Source organism: Protopterus annectens, chromosome 9.part0 (assembly GCF_019279795.1).
Source record: "Protopterus annectens isolate FY-2018-M chromosome 9.part0, PAN1.0, whole genome shotgun sequence".
NCBI classification, from domain to species: Eukaryota; Metazoa; Chordata; order Ceratodontiformes; family Protopteridae; genus Protopterus; species Protopterus annectens.
The window spans coordinates 1112826612-1112842536 of record NC_056743.1 but is presented as its reverse complement, the minus strand read 5'-3'; the positions used below and the strand labels follow the sequence as shown (position 1 = coordinate 1112842536).

Genomic DNA, 15925 nt, shown 5'->3' with positions numbered 1-15925 from the left:
AAGTGATATCACATATGTAAAGAAATGCTGCCATAGGAGTTGGTCCATGTGATGAGGACAATTTTCCCGCCTTTGAAGGAAACTATTCCTTGAAAGCATCCTTCTGATAGTAACTGGCAAAGGCGTGCATGTTGCTTGTGTGTTGGGGGGGGGGGTGCTTTTATTCCACAGATGGCAACTGATGCTGGCGGATTTCTTAGTTTTCAGTTTTGTCTTTTTTTTCCTCTCCTTTGTGTCGTGTCCCTAGGAGTTCCTTGGAAGGAGGTCTATATCCACTTTCCATATTTTATCTTTCGAAGTATGATCATGCTGTTTACACGTCTTCACTTTTGTCTGATGTGAAACGAACGTGCACAAATAGTTATCTAGTTGCAACGTCTAAGCTGAAAGAATCCCATTTGTTTTGGAGGTTCTACTGTGCAGAGGTTAACCGCATGGGCTGGAGCAGGAAATTCAGTGCACTTCCTGCTTTTGATTTTCAAATGCCAGAGCAGTCTGCATGAAAATAATTAGATAATGTTAGTGAGGTAATGGCTGCAGATTCTTGATCTAGTGGGAATAGCAGAAAACCCGACTGTGGCTTCAGTCGTGGCTTGAATTACAGCCTTTCTTTTCTCATACTTACTAGTAAATGTGGACAAATGCCTTTCCGACCTCATAAGACATTGTTAGTCGTGGGGCTTGTTTGGGTAATCTGAGAACAGACTTTGTTTAAAAGCTTGCTCCTGGTACGCTCATTATGTGGTATTGTGACATTGAAGAGCTGGCACAGGTGATGGGGCCTGGGTTAAATCAGCCTTTGTATAAGTACCTTGTGTATGTGTAAGGCATTTTACAGAATGCATGCAGACTTTTTTTTTTTCCTTTGCTGATTTGCTGATGTATAGTAACCATTTCTGTTCTCAAAATGCTCTGTTTCTGGTAGCAGAAGACTGTACCCTGAGAGTGAAGGTTGTCCTTGTGGGAACCCACAAACCTGCACAAACAATTGTATGTGTTTATATAAACTCCTATGCCTGTTAACAATAACAAAACAAAAAAGTGTGTGGTTGGGTGCATGGGTGAGTTTGTGCAAATGTGTAGAGCTAAGGTGTGTGTGTGTGTGTGTGTGTGTGTGTGTGTGTGTGTGTGTGTGTGTGTGTGTGTGTGTGTGTGTGTGTGTGTGTGTGTGTATTTATTACCTACAATAAATACATTGTTTTACATTGAGAACATGCACATAGCTGATACTCTACACAACAGGTAGTAAGTATGCCTATAGCAATGCATGTGTCTGTTTTGTGGGTGGGGGTGGGGGTTATAGATGTAGGAGCAGTGCCTTTAATATATATAGATGGTAAAACAAAATTTGCACCGTTATCTGTAATGCTGCTTCTTACCTAATTTGATAAAAATATTAATCTTACCTAGGATACCCAGCTGGATGAATCTCTTCTGGAGGCTTAGGAAGACAATCCGCAGACATGATCTAGAACTGTCACAATTGTATACAAATTCATTTATCCCCTGATTTGCTTACTAGGTCTTTTTAAGTGATGTAGGGTGATGAGGGTATCTCTGCATACAGTAGTACGTGGCAAATTTTACTTTGATATGCTTCATATTAATACAATCTAAGCAAAAACAATAGCAGCTTGTTGCAGCCAGTGTACAAGATATGCATCAAAAATTCATGCTGTTCACATTGCCTGTAACTCTGGTGTTTCACTTAAGAGTACAAGTGAATAAAGTGTGTCCTGCAATGTGAAGGAGGAGTTCAGAATGCATATAGTGTTTAAAAAAAAAATTGAGCACAAGGTGTACTTGGCTGCTAGAGGAAGTTTGGTATGCCAAGTAAGAAAAGGCAATACCAGGCAGTGGGAAGGATATGTAATAAAGTAGGAAATTGTGATTGATTAAAAATGGGTGAGGGAGGAAAGAGGGGTAATGTGGCTTTGTGATTTACAAGGATATTGTAATTGTAGCTATACTAGTTAGTGTCTGGCCCTGTGGTGTAAAAGGTCGAAGGCCTGACACTGCAGCCTAGGTACTCTGGTGGCCCAGGTGCTGGAGAGGAACTTATGAGATGGTGGATGTAAATAACCTGAAATTTGTCATCCCAGGGGAATTGAGTGGTGTGGCTTGCCTCAGTGCTGGCACCATCTGAAAGAAATTTGTACTGCATGCGGCACATGAGCTAGACGCATGCAATTAGCTTTGCCATGTTCCTGTTGTGTCATGATCTCGCTGTGAATGTGTGCAGGATGTTTGAAGGCATTGCAGGCCTTTGTGTCTGAGCATGCTGTTGGCTATTGCAGAAAGGGATCATGCCAGATGAAAACCTGATTGCTTTCTGAAAGACTGCCTTCCACAACTAGCTCTGACCCTTGTGACGTGAATGCGTCTGGACCCTGGGAGCAATGATGACCAGTAGGCAACAAGGAAAGGGAAACAAAAAGCAACACTGAAACTGGGAGTGATTGAACCTAGGCAAGGGACCAGGATGACAAATTAATGGACATAGAAAAGGAAGAATAAGTTGAAAAGAAAACTGGTCCCTGGGGGGGGGGGGGTGCATAAGTTTGAAGCATTATTTTCGGAGCATAAATATCGGAAAAACCATAGATGCATGTACAGAATTTTTTTTTTTTTGAACAATACTCAAATGGCATTGTTGCTTTCAGCAGTTCGCACATCTGGCTTGGTGGCAGTGTAATGAGCAGGTAAGGCAAGAAAATGGTAGCCAAGTGGTACTTTCAAGACCATGATTGCCAATTCCCTTTTTGTGCTCAAAATGACTTGTATCATTTGGTTATAGATTGGCCCTGCCCATGCCATCATCCCCTAAATAGAGTCACTGGGATTGTACCATAGGTAATTGGAGTGGATCCATGCATGGGATCAAGCCTTTAGGAGCTGCCTCTGTCCAGTAATATTACAGGGGGCATTCCTGGGGTAAATGTTTTCCGTTTCCCATCCATAAATCTAAGTTGCTGTTGAATATGGACAGGGAGGAACTTTTGTGAATGGGGAATCTATTCTAGAGCTGTGAAACTCTGATATATCCCCATCTCTCCAAACTGCTCTGTTGATTATGATTTGACTTGCTGATGTGCAGTAAATCCATCAGTAATGGGTCAGAGGATTGCCTTTCATGCCAGAAACGGGTCACCTTTTTTGGCAGTCTGTAGTATATAGAGTATAATGGCAGGGCTTTGAGTTGGTCCCTGTAGGACACGTTTAGGCATTGTATCCTTTCCGTATGGTCTTTCTGTGGGTGTTAGTTGTTGGATGTGTCTGGATAGACACTTGCTGAAGGGGCATTCTGCTCAATGACTCGGCCTAATGAGGGGTGAGTAAAGGAGGGGCAATGTCATCCCTAGATCCAGATACAGTCCCTTTGTTTATAAGCTGTGTAATATAGAAGGACTTGAACAATGGACACATGTTGGTCAAAAGTTACGTTATACAATTGAAAGATCTTCATAAACCCAAATTGGAAAAAAAAACCCTTGGACAAATACGTGCATGTACTCGTGGGTCACTTGGGGGGGGGGGGGGCTTCAGAAACATGTGCAAAAAAAAAAAAGCATTCAGCACTCAAAAGTGCTATAGTGTGTGTGTGTCTGTGTGTCTGTGTGTCTGTGTGTCTGTGTGTCTGTGTGTGTGTGTGTGTGTGTGTGTGTGTGTGTGTCTGTGTGTGTGTCTGTGTGTGTCTGTGTGTGTGTCTGTGTGTGTGTCTGTGTGTGTGTCTGTGTGTGTGTCTGTGTGTGTGTCTGTGTGTGTGTCTGTGTGTGTGTCTGTGTGTGTGTCTGTGTGTGTGTCTGTGTGTGTCTGTGTGTGTCTGTGTGTGTGTGGTCTAATTTCTTCACCGAGATAGAAATCCCATTATTCCTTGGTACTGCAGTCTTCGATTTAAAGTTTAGTTGCAGGTGTATGGGGAATGCTGCTCCTCCACTCTAGTATTGGGGGAGGCAAACCCTCATAATAACTTGCTTTTAGAAATGGAGCAAGTTTTGGTTCTGGAAATCAAACTGAGAACTCGTTTGTAGCAGCATTTTTCCATTTTCTCAGTTTATCACATTTCTCTCCGTTAAAGAAATCTTAACTTTTGGACATTTTACAGGCTGAAAGTCATAAATTGTATCCAACAGAAGTGATGGAAGAGCCGAACCTTAAAATGACCTTTCCAGCTGCAGTCTGACTATAGAAATTTGAAAAGTACATTGAGCTGCAGACTTGACCATGTACTAAAGTAAAATGCCAGCCAGCCTACTTAAAAGTTCAAAATGAGTTAAAACCATTGCAGTGACCATTCCAATTCTTACCTTGGTTGGGTTACAGCAGAAGTCTACAACTTAAACCCCCCCCCCCCCCAAAAAAAAGTAGGTGACATTTAGGTCTACAGTTTGTGCTGTAATGAGTATTTTAAGGTTGTAGTTTGTTCTAACTCTGGGTCCATTGTGTACTGCTTTTTACTATATTTTGTTTCCTGTTTTCTGCTTACTGCAAGGCATCTTGTGGAGTGTTCAGACTTCCTATGAAAAATGAGGCCCGTTTCTGAACGGGAACTCTTGCATTCATTTGTTCCTGTTGCTGATGTTTATTTCTTTGCTGGTAGTCTCAGCTTTTTGTAAATTTGGCCAGATTTTTTTTTTCAGGTTTTTAATTGCAAAGTAGCTGCTCCAGAATTTTTCACTTTTTGTTTTTCTCGAGAGTCCGCAGTGTTAACATGATTCTTGTGCTTGAATGTGTACTTTTTTCTTGTCAGACCCATCACAGAATGTAATTGCCCCTTTGATATTTACAAAACCAAGGATATCACTCTGCTGGAAAGGCCCAAAAGATTTAGCCAAAAAATTAAAGTTCTTAAATCCTTTAACAAATCCTGATAAATTAGCACAGCTTTTATACTAAGTAACCTGCAGCCTACTCCCAGACGACCTGTTCTCACTTTTCCAGCCATGAAAGACCCAGTCCTATGTCACATACTGTTTCTTTTAAAAAAAAAAAAAAAAAAAAAAAAAAAAACAGTGGCTTTACAAACTCTCATGTTGGGGATCTAAATCTATACCAAATAAAAAAGACTCACTGGAGGGATAGGTTCTTAATTCAATGTATTCCCAGTTTATGGAATACCTGTACAGGTGAAGCGAAGTACTATTTTGTGTGCCTTTAAGGATGCTTATGACAGGTAGACAGAAATTTACACCTTTGTCATGTACAGCCTGCACTATTTTGGAATGTTAGTGAAGGTTGTCTTTTATATTGCTAGGCATTTTATAACTCCTGTGATCACTTGCCTAATATCAGTGTGTGGCAATATTTACTCGTACGAGCACTTTGTTCATGTTTTGTTTTAAGGAGTCACACTAGTTGATCTTTTTTATGATTTTGCTATGACCATGCTGAAAGGTTTGGCCTCTTCGCAGAAGTGGTCCTCACCATGCCTAAGTCTGCATATGCATTTGCCAAGAAAAGTCATTTTGTAAAATGGTAGGTTTTACAATATAGATACAAGGGTTTGTTAGCATTAGCAGCCCCCTTTAGAAATTCTCAGAGGTTTCAAATTGTGATTAAATGTATGTGCTCTGTATGGGTAGTATTTGTAGCAGTCTACTAAAATGATTGCTGTAATTACAGACATCAGGAAAACCTCTATATTAATTTTTAAAAAGATGCAAAGTTGTAAGTAGCTCTCTGGTTTAGAAATTCATTGCTTTCATGTGTATGAATGCAGATGGGATTTTAGAGATACTTTTGATGAATGTGTGCAGTTCCAGTAATGCTTTCTAGTGAGGATGAATGCATTTTATTTATTTATTTATTTTTTGGAAACTGGTGTTCTTCACTGGGAGAACGCTGGAGACTAGAATAACTGCAAATGTACATATATTTACACTGTGGAAATGGTCCTAACTACAAGTTGCTTGTATAGTTGCATGCTTTTTCTCTGCACTTTACTTGGGTTTCTTTACATACTGTGGCTTACTTGCCCATTCTTAAAAATATGTGGGCTGTGACTGAGACATTGGAGCCATCAGTCTAGAGAAGATATAACAATGTCAGGTTGGTCAGCAGATAATATATTTGTTCCTGCAACCCTCCTAAAGGTCTTTTCCCCACTTCAAATGTTTCACGTGGGAGGAATTGGCTCTAAGCTTTATTGGTACATGTATTTTTTCTTGATTTTTAATATTCAGAGATCTTAATCCATTTCTACAATCACCTGTACTGTGATATTTGGGTGTTCTTCACACCTTCTGACAGCATTTTCCCCTTCTCTTTTGGGTCTGGGTCTAGGTGCTCTTTGCCTTTCTGTATATCCACCAGTTTTAAAAGTTTCCTTGTGATAGGCTAGCATGTGTCCTCTACATAATGTCTTTGTTTAGGTCAAGTCCCTCACAGTGCCTGTATATATCATGTTCACCCATCCTTTTTAAATTTAAATGAGTAATTTGTTCTGTTCAGATGGGTCGATGGACCTCTTTTATCCAAATTCTAAAGCATAAAACTTAAAGTAACCCTTGGCAAAGGGGGAGGGGTAAATAGCTCTCATGCAAATGAACTCACTCCCCCTAGTGTTTGGCAGAAGGTGGCCAAAGATGATGGTGATACGACCTTTTTTTCTTTTTTTTTTAACCCAAGCAGAACTGATGGTCTTTTCCCCCTTCATGACATTGAGTGGGAAACGTTATGCAGTGGCTTATTGCAGTTCACAGCCTGAATGTGATCATGTTTTGCCCTGTAAGTATACTTAGCATGTCCTTTATGAACAGATGCCTGAAGATGCTAAAAAGCCTGCCATGGTAGTGGGCTAATGACACCGTGATGGGGATGATGTCATCCATAGTGGTTGACTTAAACCCTTAATTGGGAGAGCTTTCTCTCTGCTTCCTTCAAGGAAAAAAAAAGCAGTTGGCTTAAGAATGCATTTGTAGTTTCCATTACTTATGACCGGAAAAAGGAAGATGGTTTCTGGCAAGGACTATAGCCCACTCCCTAATGACTGCTTGCCTCCACTGGCATTGTGGATGAAGCAAAGGGGTGTGTGTGTTGAAGGGAGTTGGGGGTGAGTACTTCTTAGAGCAAGAAATATGGACAAAACCATAAATAATGGGGGATCAAAGGCCCAAAATGGGACAGTTTTAAGTACTGCTTACAAACTTAGAAAGTTGATAGACTAATGGGATTCATTAGCATGAATTTTCTGAAGGGCAAGAAGTCTTAAACTCAAATGTATGTCATTTTCTGACTTCCATCCTCCATGATTTCCCAAAGATTTACCAGAAAACCAACATATTATGAGGAACACCTCAGGGAGGTCATAAAATATCCTGTCAGCAGTATAGAATGGAGACTAGCCTAATGTAAAGATAACTTTTTTAAATTTTAGTTTTGGTAAAAGGAGAATAGTCCAGTACTCTGAACACAGTGAACTGGTCTAGATTGGCCTGATAATTGAATAAACTTCCAATTTACAAAAATACTTTATTTTAATGTATGTGTGAAGGTAGTTTAGCATTTAGTAATGTGACTTGGTGTAACCCCGAATTATTGTTACCACCAAACTCCCAACTAAACCAAAGTATCTCAGCAGTTACAGTAAAGCAACCAATTCCACCTACCCAGGCATGCTTAGGGGTATTGGACACCCCCCCCCTTCAAACTTCTTTGTACATTTTTGTTCTTCAGTCAGCACATATGAGTAATCTGCATGGCAAGCTGTGAACACACTAATTTATTTGTTCACAAGTTAAATTGTCTCTCTACCTTCACGTACTCTAAGTAATTTCGGTGGCACAGCAGTAATGGGGGGAGGGGGGATTCCAGCCCTTCTTTGGGTTCCCGCACAATACTTTTGCTTTTCATTTTTAGTCAGTCTTGAGTGTATAAGCTAACTGTGTATGAGACCTTAAACTGCAATGGACTGGAAGGTCATCAAGCTTATAAAATGTTCTTTCCTATAGTTAAATACCATTCTTCCAAAGTTTTCGATTCCTAGAAATCGGAGAATATTTTTTTCCATGCTCTAGAAATTAGAGAATATTTTTCCATGCCATGTGCTTTACAGTTTTCCTGGATGTTCTGTTTCCTGGAATTATTGGTTTTCCCTTGAACAGCAGTGCATTAGTGTATAATTTATTTACATATTTATCCTTTGCTGACCGGGTTAGTCCCACTATTATCAATGGATGCTGTTGGACCTTTTATATCCATCTGAACTACCACCATCTTAAGGCAGATGGGATCTCGATTTAACATCTTCTCCAAAGGACAACACACTCTCTTGAGTGCAGCACCCCATTATGCTGCATTGCAAGCAAGCTACCTGACATTGGAATAGAACCCACAGCCTTCTGCATCAAAGGCAAGTGCTGTTACCTGTTGTGCCCTTGACACTACAAGATTCATTTCTTCAACACTTTGTCAATTGGTGGTTAAAAAAAAAGACAGTTGCTGATTTTGTTCTGCAACTTTTGCATATAAACAGATTTTATTTGGTAATACGTGCCTCAGGCTTCTGGTGGCAGATGGAATAAGGGGTAATTATCCACCTTGCTTAGCCCTAATAGGATAGGTTAATTTCAGCACAAAAAGTGAAACTGGCTAGGTTTAAAGTAGCTCAAGGGCAGATAACCTAGTACTTGCCAATTAAGGGTACATGTTAGTGGGATTGTAAAAGACATTACCTTATCCTTCCATGAGGGGAAAAAATGAGCAAATATATTGTTGCTAGGCTTCCTTGGTGTCTAGAGACTGTGACAATATGCAGATCTGTAGAGTGATTTTGATGGTGCCAGCCACAGCCTTGCTGTGGCCTGATTGCAATCCTGTTATTTGGCGGAGTATTGCTTCAAAACATTTGAAGTGCAGAATCACTGGTCCCGTCTCACTTCTCTTTGGAATTCCTCGTAATGGAATGTTTTTTATTCTTCTTTAAAAGATAAGCTAGGCCTTTGTTCTGTGGGGTGGATGATTCTCTCTGATAATTTATCATTAGGAATTTTTCCCCTCCTGTCTACACTTTCCCTTTAGAAGACTCCAGTTGTGAAGTCTTGCCAGAGGAAGGCATGTATGTACTCTGAACAGACTAGCATTATTCCTGTTTCGGAGCCAGCCTGTTCCTGTTTTTTAAACTCTTGATTTATACCAAGTAGGATTTTTCTTTCCTCTCATGTGTCTTTTATTATTTCTTTTCCATAATGAAACTACTTCTATATTTTGGTTAGTGCTTCTATATACAAAGTTTAAAAAAAATATTTAGCTGCTAAATTTAAAATTTGCTTCAAGTTTGTCATGTATAGTTTCAACCTTAGAAAACGTGAAATATTTTACCAGCTAGGTAGCAGCAATTGTAACTTGGTCTTGAAATCACTCCCTCCCAAGTCATTGCCATCCGTTTCTGTTAATGTGCACCTTGTAAGATTTTCAACTTCTGTTACCTCCCTTTTGTGTTGCAGTTAATTAGTGGTTTCATGTGTTTGAAAGAAGGCAGAAAAATGCCACTTAATGTCTACAAACCAGCAGACTTCTTAGAGTAAGTGTATGCAGTTAAGTAGCCATTGCCCATCTGAGCACTCTGTTTACTATCTTTGTATTAAAAAAAATAAGCAAATATAGGCCTGGAAGTTTAACTACTTTGAGCAGGGCAATATTAACTTTTGCCTGGTGATTGATCAGATTCTGCCATAAATGTTATCCTATTGGCTGGATTTCTTTTCTATCGGGTGGATATCAGGAAGTGGTCTTGTCCTTGTCTTTGTGTAGTAGATCCATTGTTGCCTTTGGTAAAGGGTTGTATTTATTTAGATGTGGTCTTGTAATGCTATTTATTTCTTCACATTGGTCACATGGCAGCTACCTGTACTTTTCTGAAAGTGATACTGCTGAAGGTACCCTCCCACTCCATTGTTTTAGAGGTAATGTAGATTCCCAGACTTAAACAGAGAGATCAGCTAGAAAAGATAGTTCTCCACATAAGCATTTTAAAGGGCATATGCTACCTGAAGCTTCAAAGGAGAACTGCCCCATCTTGAGACCTCAGTTTTGTTAGAGTAAATAACATGGCTGTCTCCTTTTTTTTTTTTTTTTTTTTTAATAGCTTTATTCTGCACATCTGAAATTCCTTACCTGGAAAATTGTGTTTCTGATGCCCATCGCCTCCTGAGAGGCTTTCTGTACAACAATACATCGGGTGCAAACTACCTTTTGCGTAGTCACTTTATGATGGTGACCCTGTGTTCTAATCCCTGTTCTGAACCAAGATGTTCACCTTCTCTAATCTCCAGAATAAAGGCAGAAGAAAACTAGAAGTGTCCTGCACTCACAGGATTTGCAGAGGTAATTAATGACCTGATGGCAGGCGCAAAGGTTTAGGGTTGTGAGTTTTAGATTCTGTGGGATAGGGCTTGATTTTCCCTTTGAGCAATATTGTTCCCAGATTACTCCTGAAAAGGGATTTTTTTTGTTCAGCAGGTGTACCTGGTTAACAAATGAGTAGTGGTGGTTTATTGTACTATTGGAAACTAGATAGTCTGTCGCCTTTGTGGAAATAAAGGCAAGGGTTTTAAATGATGATGCAGTATGCAATCCAGTTTGATTTTTAGCTTTTACAGGGCGAGTCCTTCCAGGAAGAGGTTGGACTCCACAAAGGCACTTCAACTTTACTGCCTTCCTGAAAAGTCATAGGGCCCTGGACATCAAAGATGTAACCGTTCAGTCCTCTTCACACATTTTCCTGAATACTATACAGATTTTAATGTTTGATCTAGAGCTGGACTTGCCTTCCCTATCTTGGAAGACACAATACAGTACTAAATTTTTAGCACTGAACCAAACTACTACTTTGATTGGAAAAGCCTTTTGTAAACTTTCTACTAGTTTTGTGATTACAACATTTACCCAAGAAGAATACATTGCAGTTGTGTAGGCACCTTGTCATAATTATAGATGTTAAAGTGGCTACTTATGCAGTCTGTTTCCCCTCTCTGTCTATTGTATTGTAGTGGAACAATGAAAAGTCAGGGTAAGTAGCCATACATCCCTCCACCACCCTAGTCACTGCACTACTTTGCTCTCCTTAAGTTTTTGTTTAGGTTCCCTAAGGAGGTTTTATATGCCATCCCTCTGAGTTAAGCCAAACTAACAAATCCTGATGGGTATGGCATTGTCGTGTTTGGGAGTAAGAAAGGAACAAAGATGGCATGTGCAGATGCTGCTTGTATACAAGATATGTGAAGATATCTGTGGTAGGGGGACATCAGCCCGGTCATGGTGGTGAAGTTCACAGTTCTGACCAGATGTTGGATTCAACCAAAAATAGAGATCTGACCACACTCATAACATTTGCAAATATATTTAAGTTGCCAAACTGAACTTTTCCTTACTTCTCTTCCATCTTCTTTCTCCATCTGATTGTGTTTTTTATTTCTTTAAGTGCGTAATGCAAACTAGATACAAGTGCTCAGCTTTTGGGGATGACCTAGGGTGATTTGAGTCTTTTTGCATAGAGCTGCACTTTATTTGAGCAGACCTTGTGGATATATCAGATGTTTGCTGGAGGCAGCACACTTGCAAACTAGTTGCATCAGTTCCATTGATGGTACAGCACTGCAGTAAATAAGATTAACATTTAACAAGCCAAACTGGGAACATGAAAAGGTACTAGAAATTAGATTTAGGTTGCGTTTATAACCACTGTCGTCTATTATCCAGCGATGTGGACTGTACACAAAAATACCCATTAGTTGCCAAAGAACGGTGAAGGAATCTGATTCTTTACAGTACTGTAGTTGTAGAGCATATTGCATGAATACACAGATTTGCTTACATTTTTGTGCCATAAAACTAATCTATTACTGTTTCTCATTTAATTTCAGGGTTGGTCTTCTGATTGGCGCCCCAAAAGATAATACCTCCCAGCCAGACATCTTTGAAGGTGGTGCAGTGCATTACTGTTCTTGGAGCCAAAATAGTAATCTAAATGAGAGCAGCTGCCAGCAGATCAAATTCAACTCATCAGGTAGCTCTGGAAGGTGTTAATGATGTCTGAGTGTGGACACCTGTAGTTTAGCTTGTCTTTATGGAAGTAGTTCCTTGTTAATGGTCTCTTCAGGGAATTTTATGCAACTTTTATCTTGCAAATACCTTCTATCATGGAGCACTTGTAGTCATCTGTTATATTCTCAGCATTCTTTGTTTTGTTTCCCATTTTTAAATCCTAGGTACTATACATTCCAGACAGAGGAGGTTGATTTAAACTTGATCATGGTGAGGTAAAATTTTAAGATGTTGGCATAGTTATAGGTGCACAGAACCTTAATTAATTAAAACTCCTTGGAGTGATTAGCATTTTTTGTCTTCGCAGTTAAATCTGGTGAGCCTAGAACATCTGCAGCAGTGCTGTGATAGCAAAATATGATATTACCATCACTGTGCATGTTTTTAAAGGATATGTTGTGTCTGGTTAGTTTCCTTGATTTCTGTCACTTTCCATCTAGTAGGACTTGATTCAGTATAGCAGAATATCTCTACATAATCAAAACAAATGCGTTCATGGTTACTTAAGCAATTTAGGCATACATCAGAGACTGTCCAGTAATGGTGTATTTTCATTTGCCATTTAGAACACAAACATTTAAGTTAATGTTACTTTCCCCTCTCGTCTTGCCATTCCTTTAAATGCATCTACTGTCAGAATGATGTCATGGGATGTATCTTATGAGTTTTAAATGTAGTAGCAAAGCATTATGGATAAAGCAAGTTAGCTCTTTTGAGTGAATGTGGTGCCTGTTAAAACTGAGGACTTATAACTGTGGTACTCAGAAGAGCTGAAAATGGATGTGCAGTTGTGCGAGGAAAAATCTGTGTATAATATAATACAAACATACCATGCAGTTATCTGTGACATAGTACATACAAGTTTTTGGTCATAAGAGGCAGGAAGGCAATGTCTACCTGCAAACAGCACTTTAGTTTTAGAATATAACTCATACGAAATGTCTTTTTGAAATTATGATTTGTGGGATCAAGCCTTGTACTTAGTATGGGCACCTTGTAATTTCAGAACTGAAATCTTTTGTATCAAGTCTAAGAGGGAGGCACTTTACTCGTAGTACTGCCTTTATTCATGTTGAGTTTTAAGAATGCAGTCCTATAGTGTTTGCAAGTAAAGTGCATGTCTGCCATTGTTTCATTAAACTCCTGAATATAGAAGTCAATGTAGTGTGCAACACTGAAGTTGTCCATTCTTCACCCCCCCCCCCCCAAAAGATGGCAAAGTTGCAGCTTGAAGAGAAAGCATGTGGCTCATTCTTAATGAGCATAAAACACCAAAGTCTTTTCTGCAGCAGAAAAATAATGTGGCTTTTGCTATGGTAAGAAGTTAATTACAGACGCAAAGTTACACAGGTTTAAGTAAGAACCAGGTCCACTGGAGGAATCTGTACATCACAGTAAGAAAACTATATGATTGTTTTATTAGTGGTATATCTGCTCACCATACCACCTTCTATACAAGTTCAGACTGTCCTGTGGAACTACTAAAAGAGTTGATGTCCTTTTATTTGAAAAGGAGCTCAGTTTTACATATGTCTCGATAAGACAACACACTACTATAGTGGTTTAAGATTGCGCTCTCTCACATGGTTCATGGTTTCCACAGTCCAGTCTGCAGCTGAGGTGACACTGTACAGTCTCTGCATATTTTCTCTGCATTTGTGATTTTTTTCCCTGGGTGCTTTGCTCATTAGGTGAGATGGGGGGGGGGTTAATCCTTAAATTGCTCTCCACTATGTGCAGTGTGTGTGCGAGCATGCTCGTTCAGTCCTGCAGTGGACTGTGCATCATGGCCAGGATGCTGCTTCTTGTCAGTAAAGACTCCCAACTCCCCTGCAGCCCATGCAGTTTAACATGGCTGCTGTAGAAGCTGGGGACTAGTCACTGGGAGCAGTCCAGTGTGGTCCTAGTTCTCCATTGGCTCAACAAGTGTATGCACCATTTCCTTCTCAGCAAGCTAACCACTAAAGAGCAATATTTATAGCCTACAGTAAAATTTGCCATTGATCTGCCGTTCAGTTGGTAAGGTTTGACTAACATTTTCTTTTTTAGAATAGTGTTAGTCATATGATATGAACATTCAGGCATCAAAATTCTTACTGAAGACTGCAGTTATTAATATTAACTGAACTATTGCTGCATCACCTTGCATGATTCGTACTACTGCCGCCAAAAAATATAAGTAATACTGTTAACTTTTTGCTCAATATTTCTGCTGTTGTTTCTTTAATTGACCTGAAGTTCAAGATGTCTTATGAAGTCGAGGGCCACTGTCTGCACATACTGCCTAGAATGTCTGACACTAGTAATGCTGTCGTCACTTGGCATGAATTTGCAAGCTGCAACGGAGTTGGTGTGGTATTAGATGGTGCATATGTGAGTGAGAGACTTTATTGGGGTTGAGTGGCTGCTGTTTAATTATCTGTCTGACAGACATTTTCAATCCAAGTGTCTATCCTGCATATGCAACCATCACCATTACCTGTTGGCATAGTTTTTTTTCTTCATCTGAGGTAGTCATTTCCATCCTTTGCTAAATTTTTAACTTTTTCAATGGAAGTATGTATTCGATAAAAGTTTGTAAAGCTCCTTGCATTTTTTCATTGTAGGTGACTGAGGGATATTGATCTGGGACTCTGGGAGTCCTATGTAATACAGGTCTGATTCCACATTTGTAAGGCTTTATTTGATCATAAGGCAAATAGCATGCCTGCTGTCTTAAATATGACTCCACATTAAGCTTCTTTGCATGTTTGACTGTATTGTGAAGAGTTCAGGTAAGGTTGCCACCTTTTCAAATGGCCAAAGTGGGACATTTTTGGTACAAACATCAGATTTTACAGGCCAACACATACCCATGGTCAGTACAAAGGATAGAACTTAAAAAGCTATTCTTGTAGCATTTTAGTTGCTTATTCTGTTTCTTATAACATTTAGGTATTTTAGATACAGAATAACTGTTTTATGCAACTATTACATAAAATATAGGAAATAATTTTGTCCTAAAATCTCAAGACATTTGCCATTTTTACAATTTTTTGTCAGGACACAACTGCCCAAAGAGGAACTGTCCCTCGCAAAGTGGGACAGGTGGTAACCCTAAGTTCAGGTTGTTTGTGGGCTGTTTAGCAACTGTTGCTTCAGCTGTTATTGGCGAAAAATTGTATGGCTTCATGGTACGAACTGTTTTGGTGTGGTCTTTCTTGGTCAATAAGTCTTGTATAAAGTCTGACTCTCTTTTTATCAGGTAGTATTAGGATTTGGCACATTCCTTCATGCTGGAGGATGTATGCAAGGCCTTGGAAATGTATAGAACTGCCTTGTTAATCATCCATGGGTAATACCATTGGACTGGGTAGCATCTTTGTATAGTGTTCAGCTAAAAAGAGCACATTCACCTGCACCAAGGTCGAGGGGAAAAAACATTTTCTCAGATTTTTATTCATTATGGGTAAATACTTTCTACTGACAACATCATAACCATGTTAAACTCTCAATCAACACCATTGTATACTCTACAATACCTTAAATCTGTGAAGTTTTTTTGTTCTTGGGTCTGCTTAAATTCAGTAATGTAAATTACCCCTTGCACAATGCTTTTATTGTGATATTCCCCATAGACTTCATTATTGCATCTACTCCAAACCGTTAACTATGTTTGTGTCATAGTAAACCTATATAGTCCAGTATGTTGAAATGCTAGTCCACCGTAACTAGGAACCTTCCTACTACCAAGGTGTGTATAAAGGTACTGCTGAGTAAAGTCTCTGTCATATATATATATATATATATATATATATATATATATATATATATATATATACAAGTATTTCTTTATATATATATATATATATATATATATATATATATATATATATATATATAT

The 15925-nt window shown here is 39.2% G+C and overlaps 1 protein-coding gene across 1 annotated transcript in view; it reads left to right on the top strand.

Moving 5' to 3' along the window:
• The window catches only part of ITGA5 (integrin subunit alpha 5), an 805866-nt gene that overhangs the window by 88744 nt on the left and 701197 nt on the right, over positions 1-15925 (top strand). Inside the window, exon 2 of the mRNA XM_044083969.1 lies at positions 11862-12004. Within this exon, the coding sequence (XP_043939904.1) occupies positions 11862-12004 (143 nt within the window). The remainder of the gene's footprint in view (positions 1-11861; positions 12005-15925) is intronic.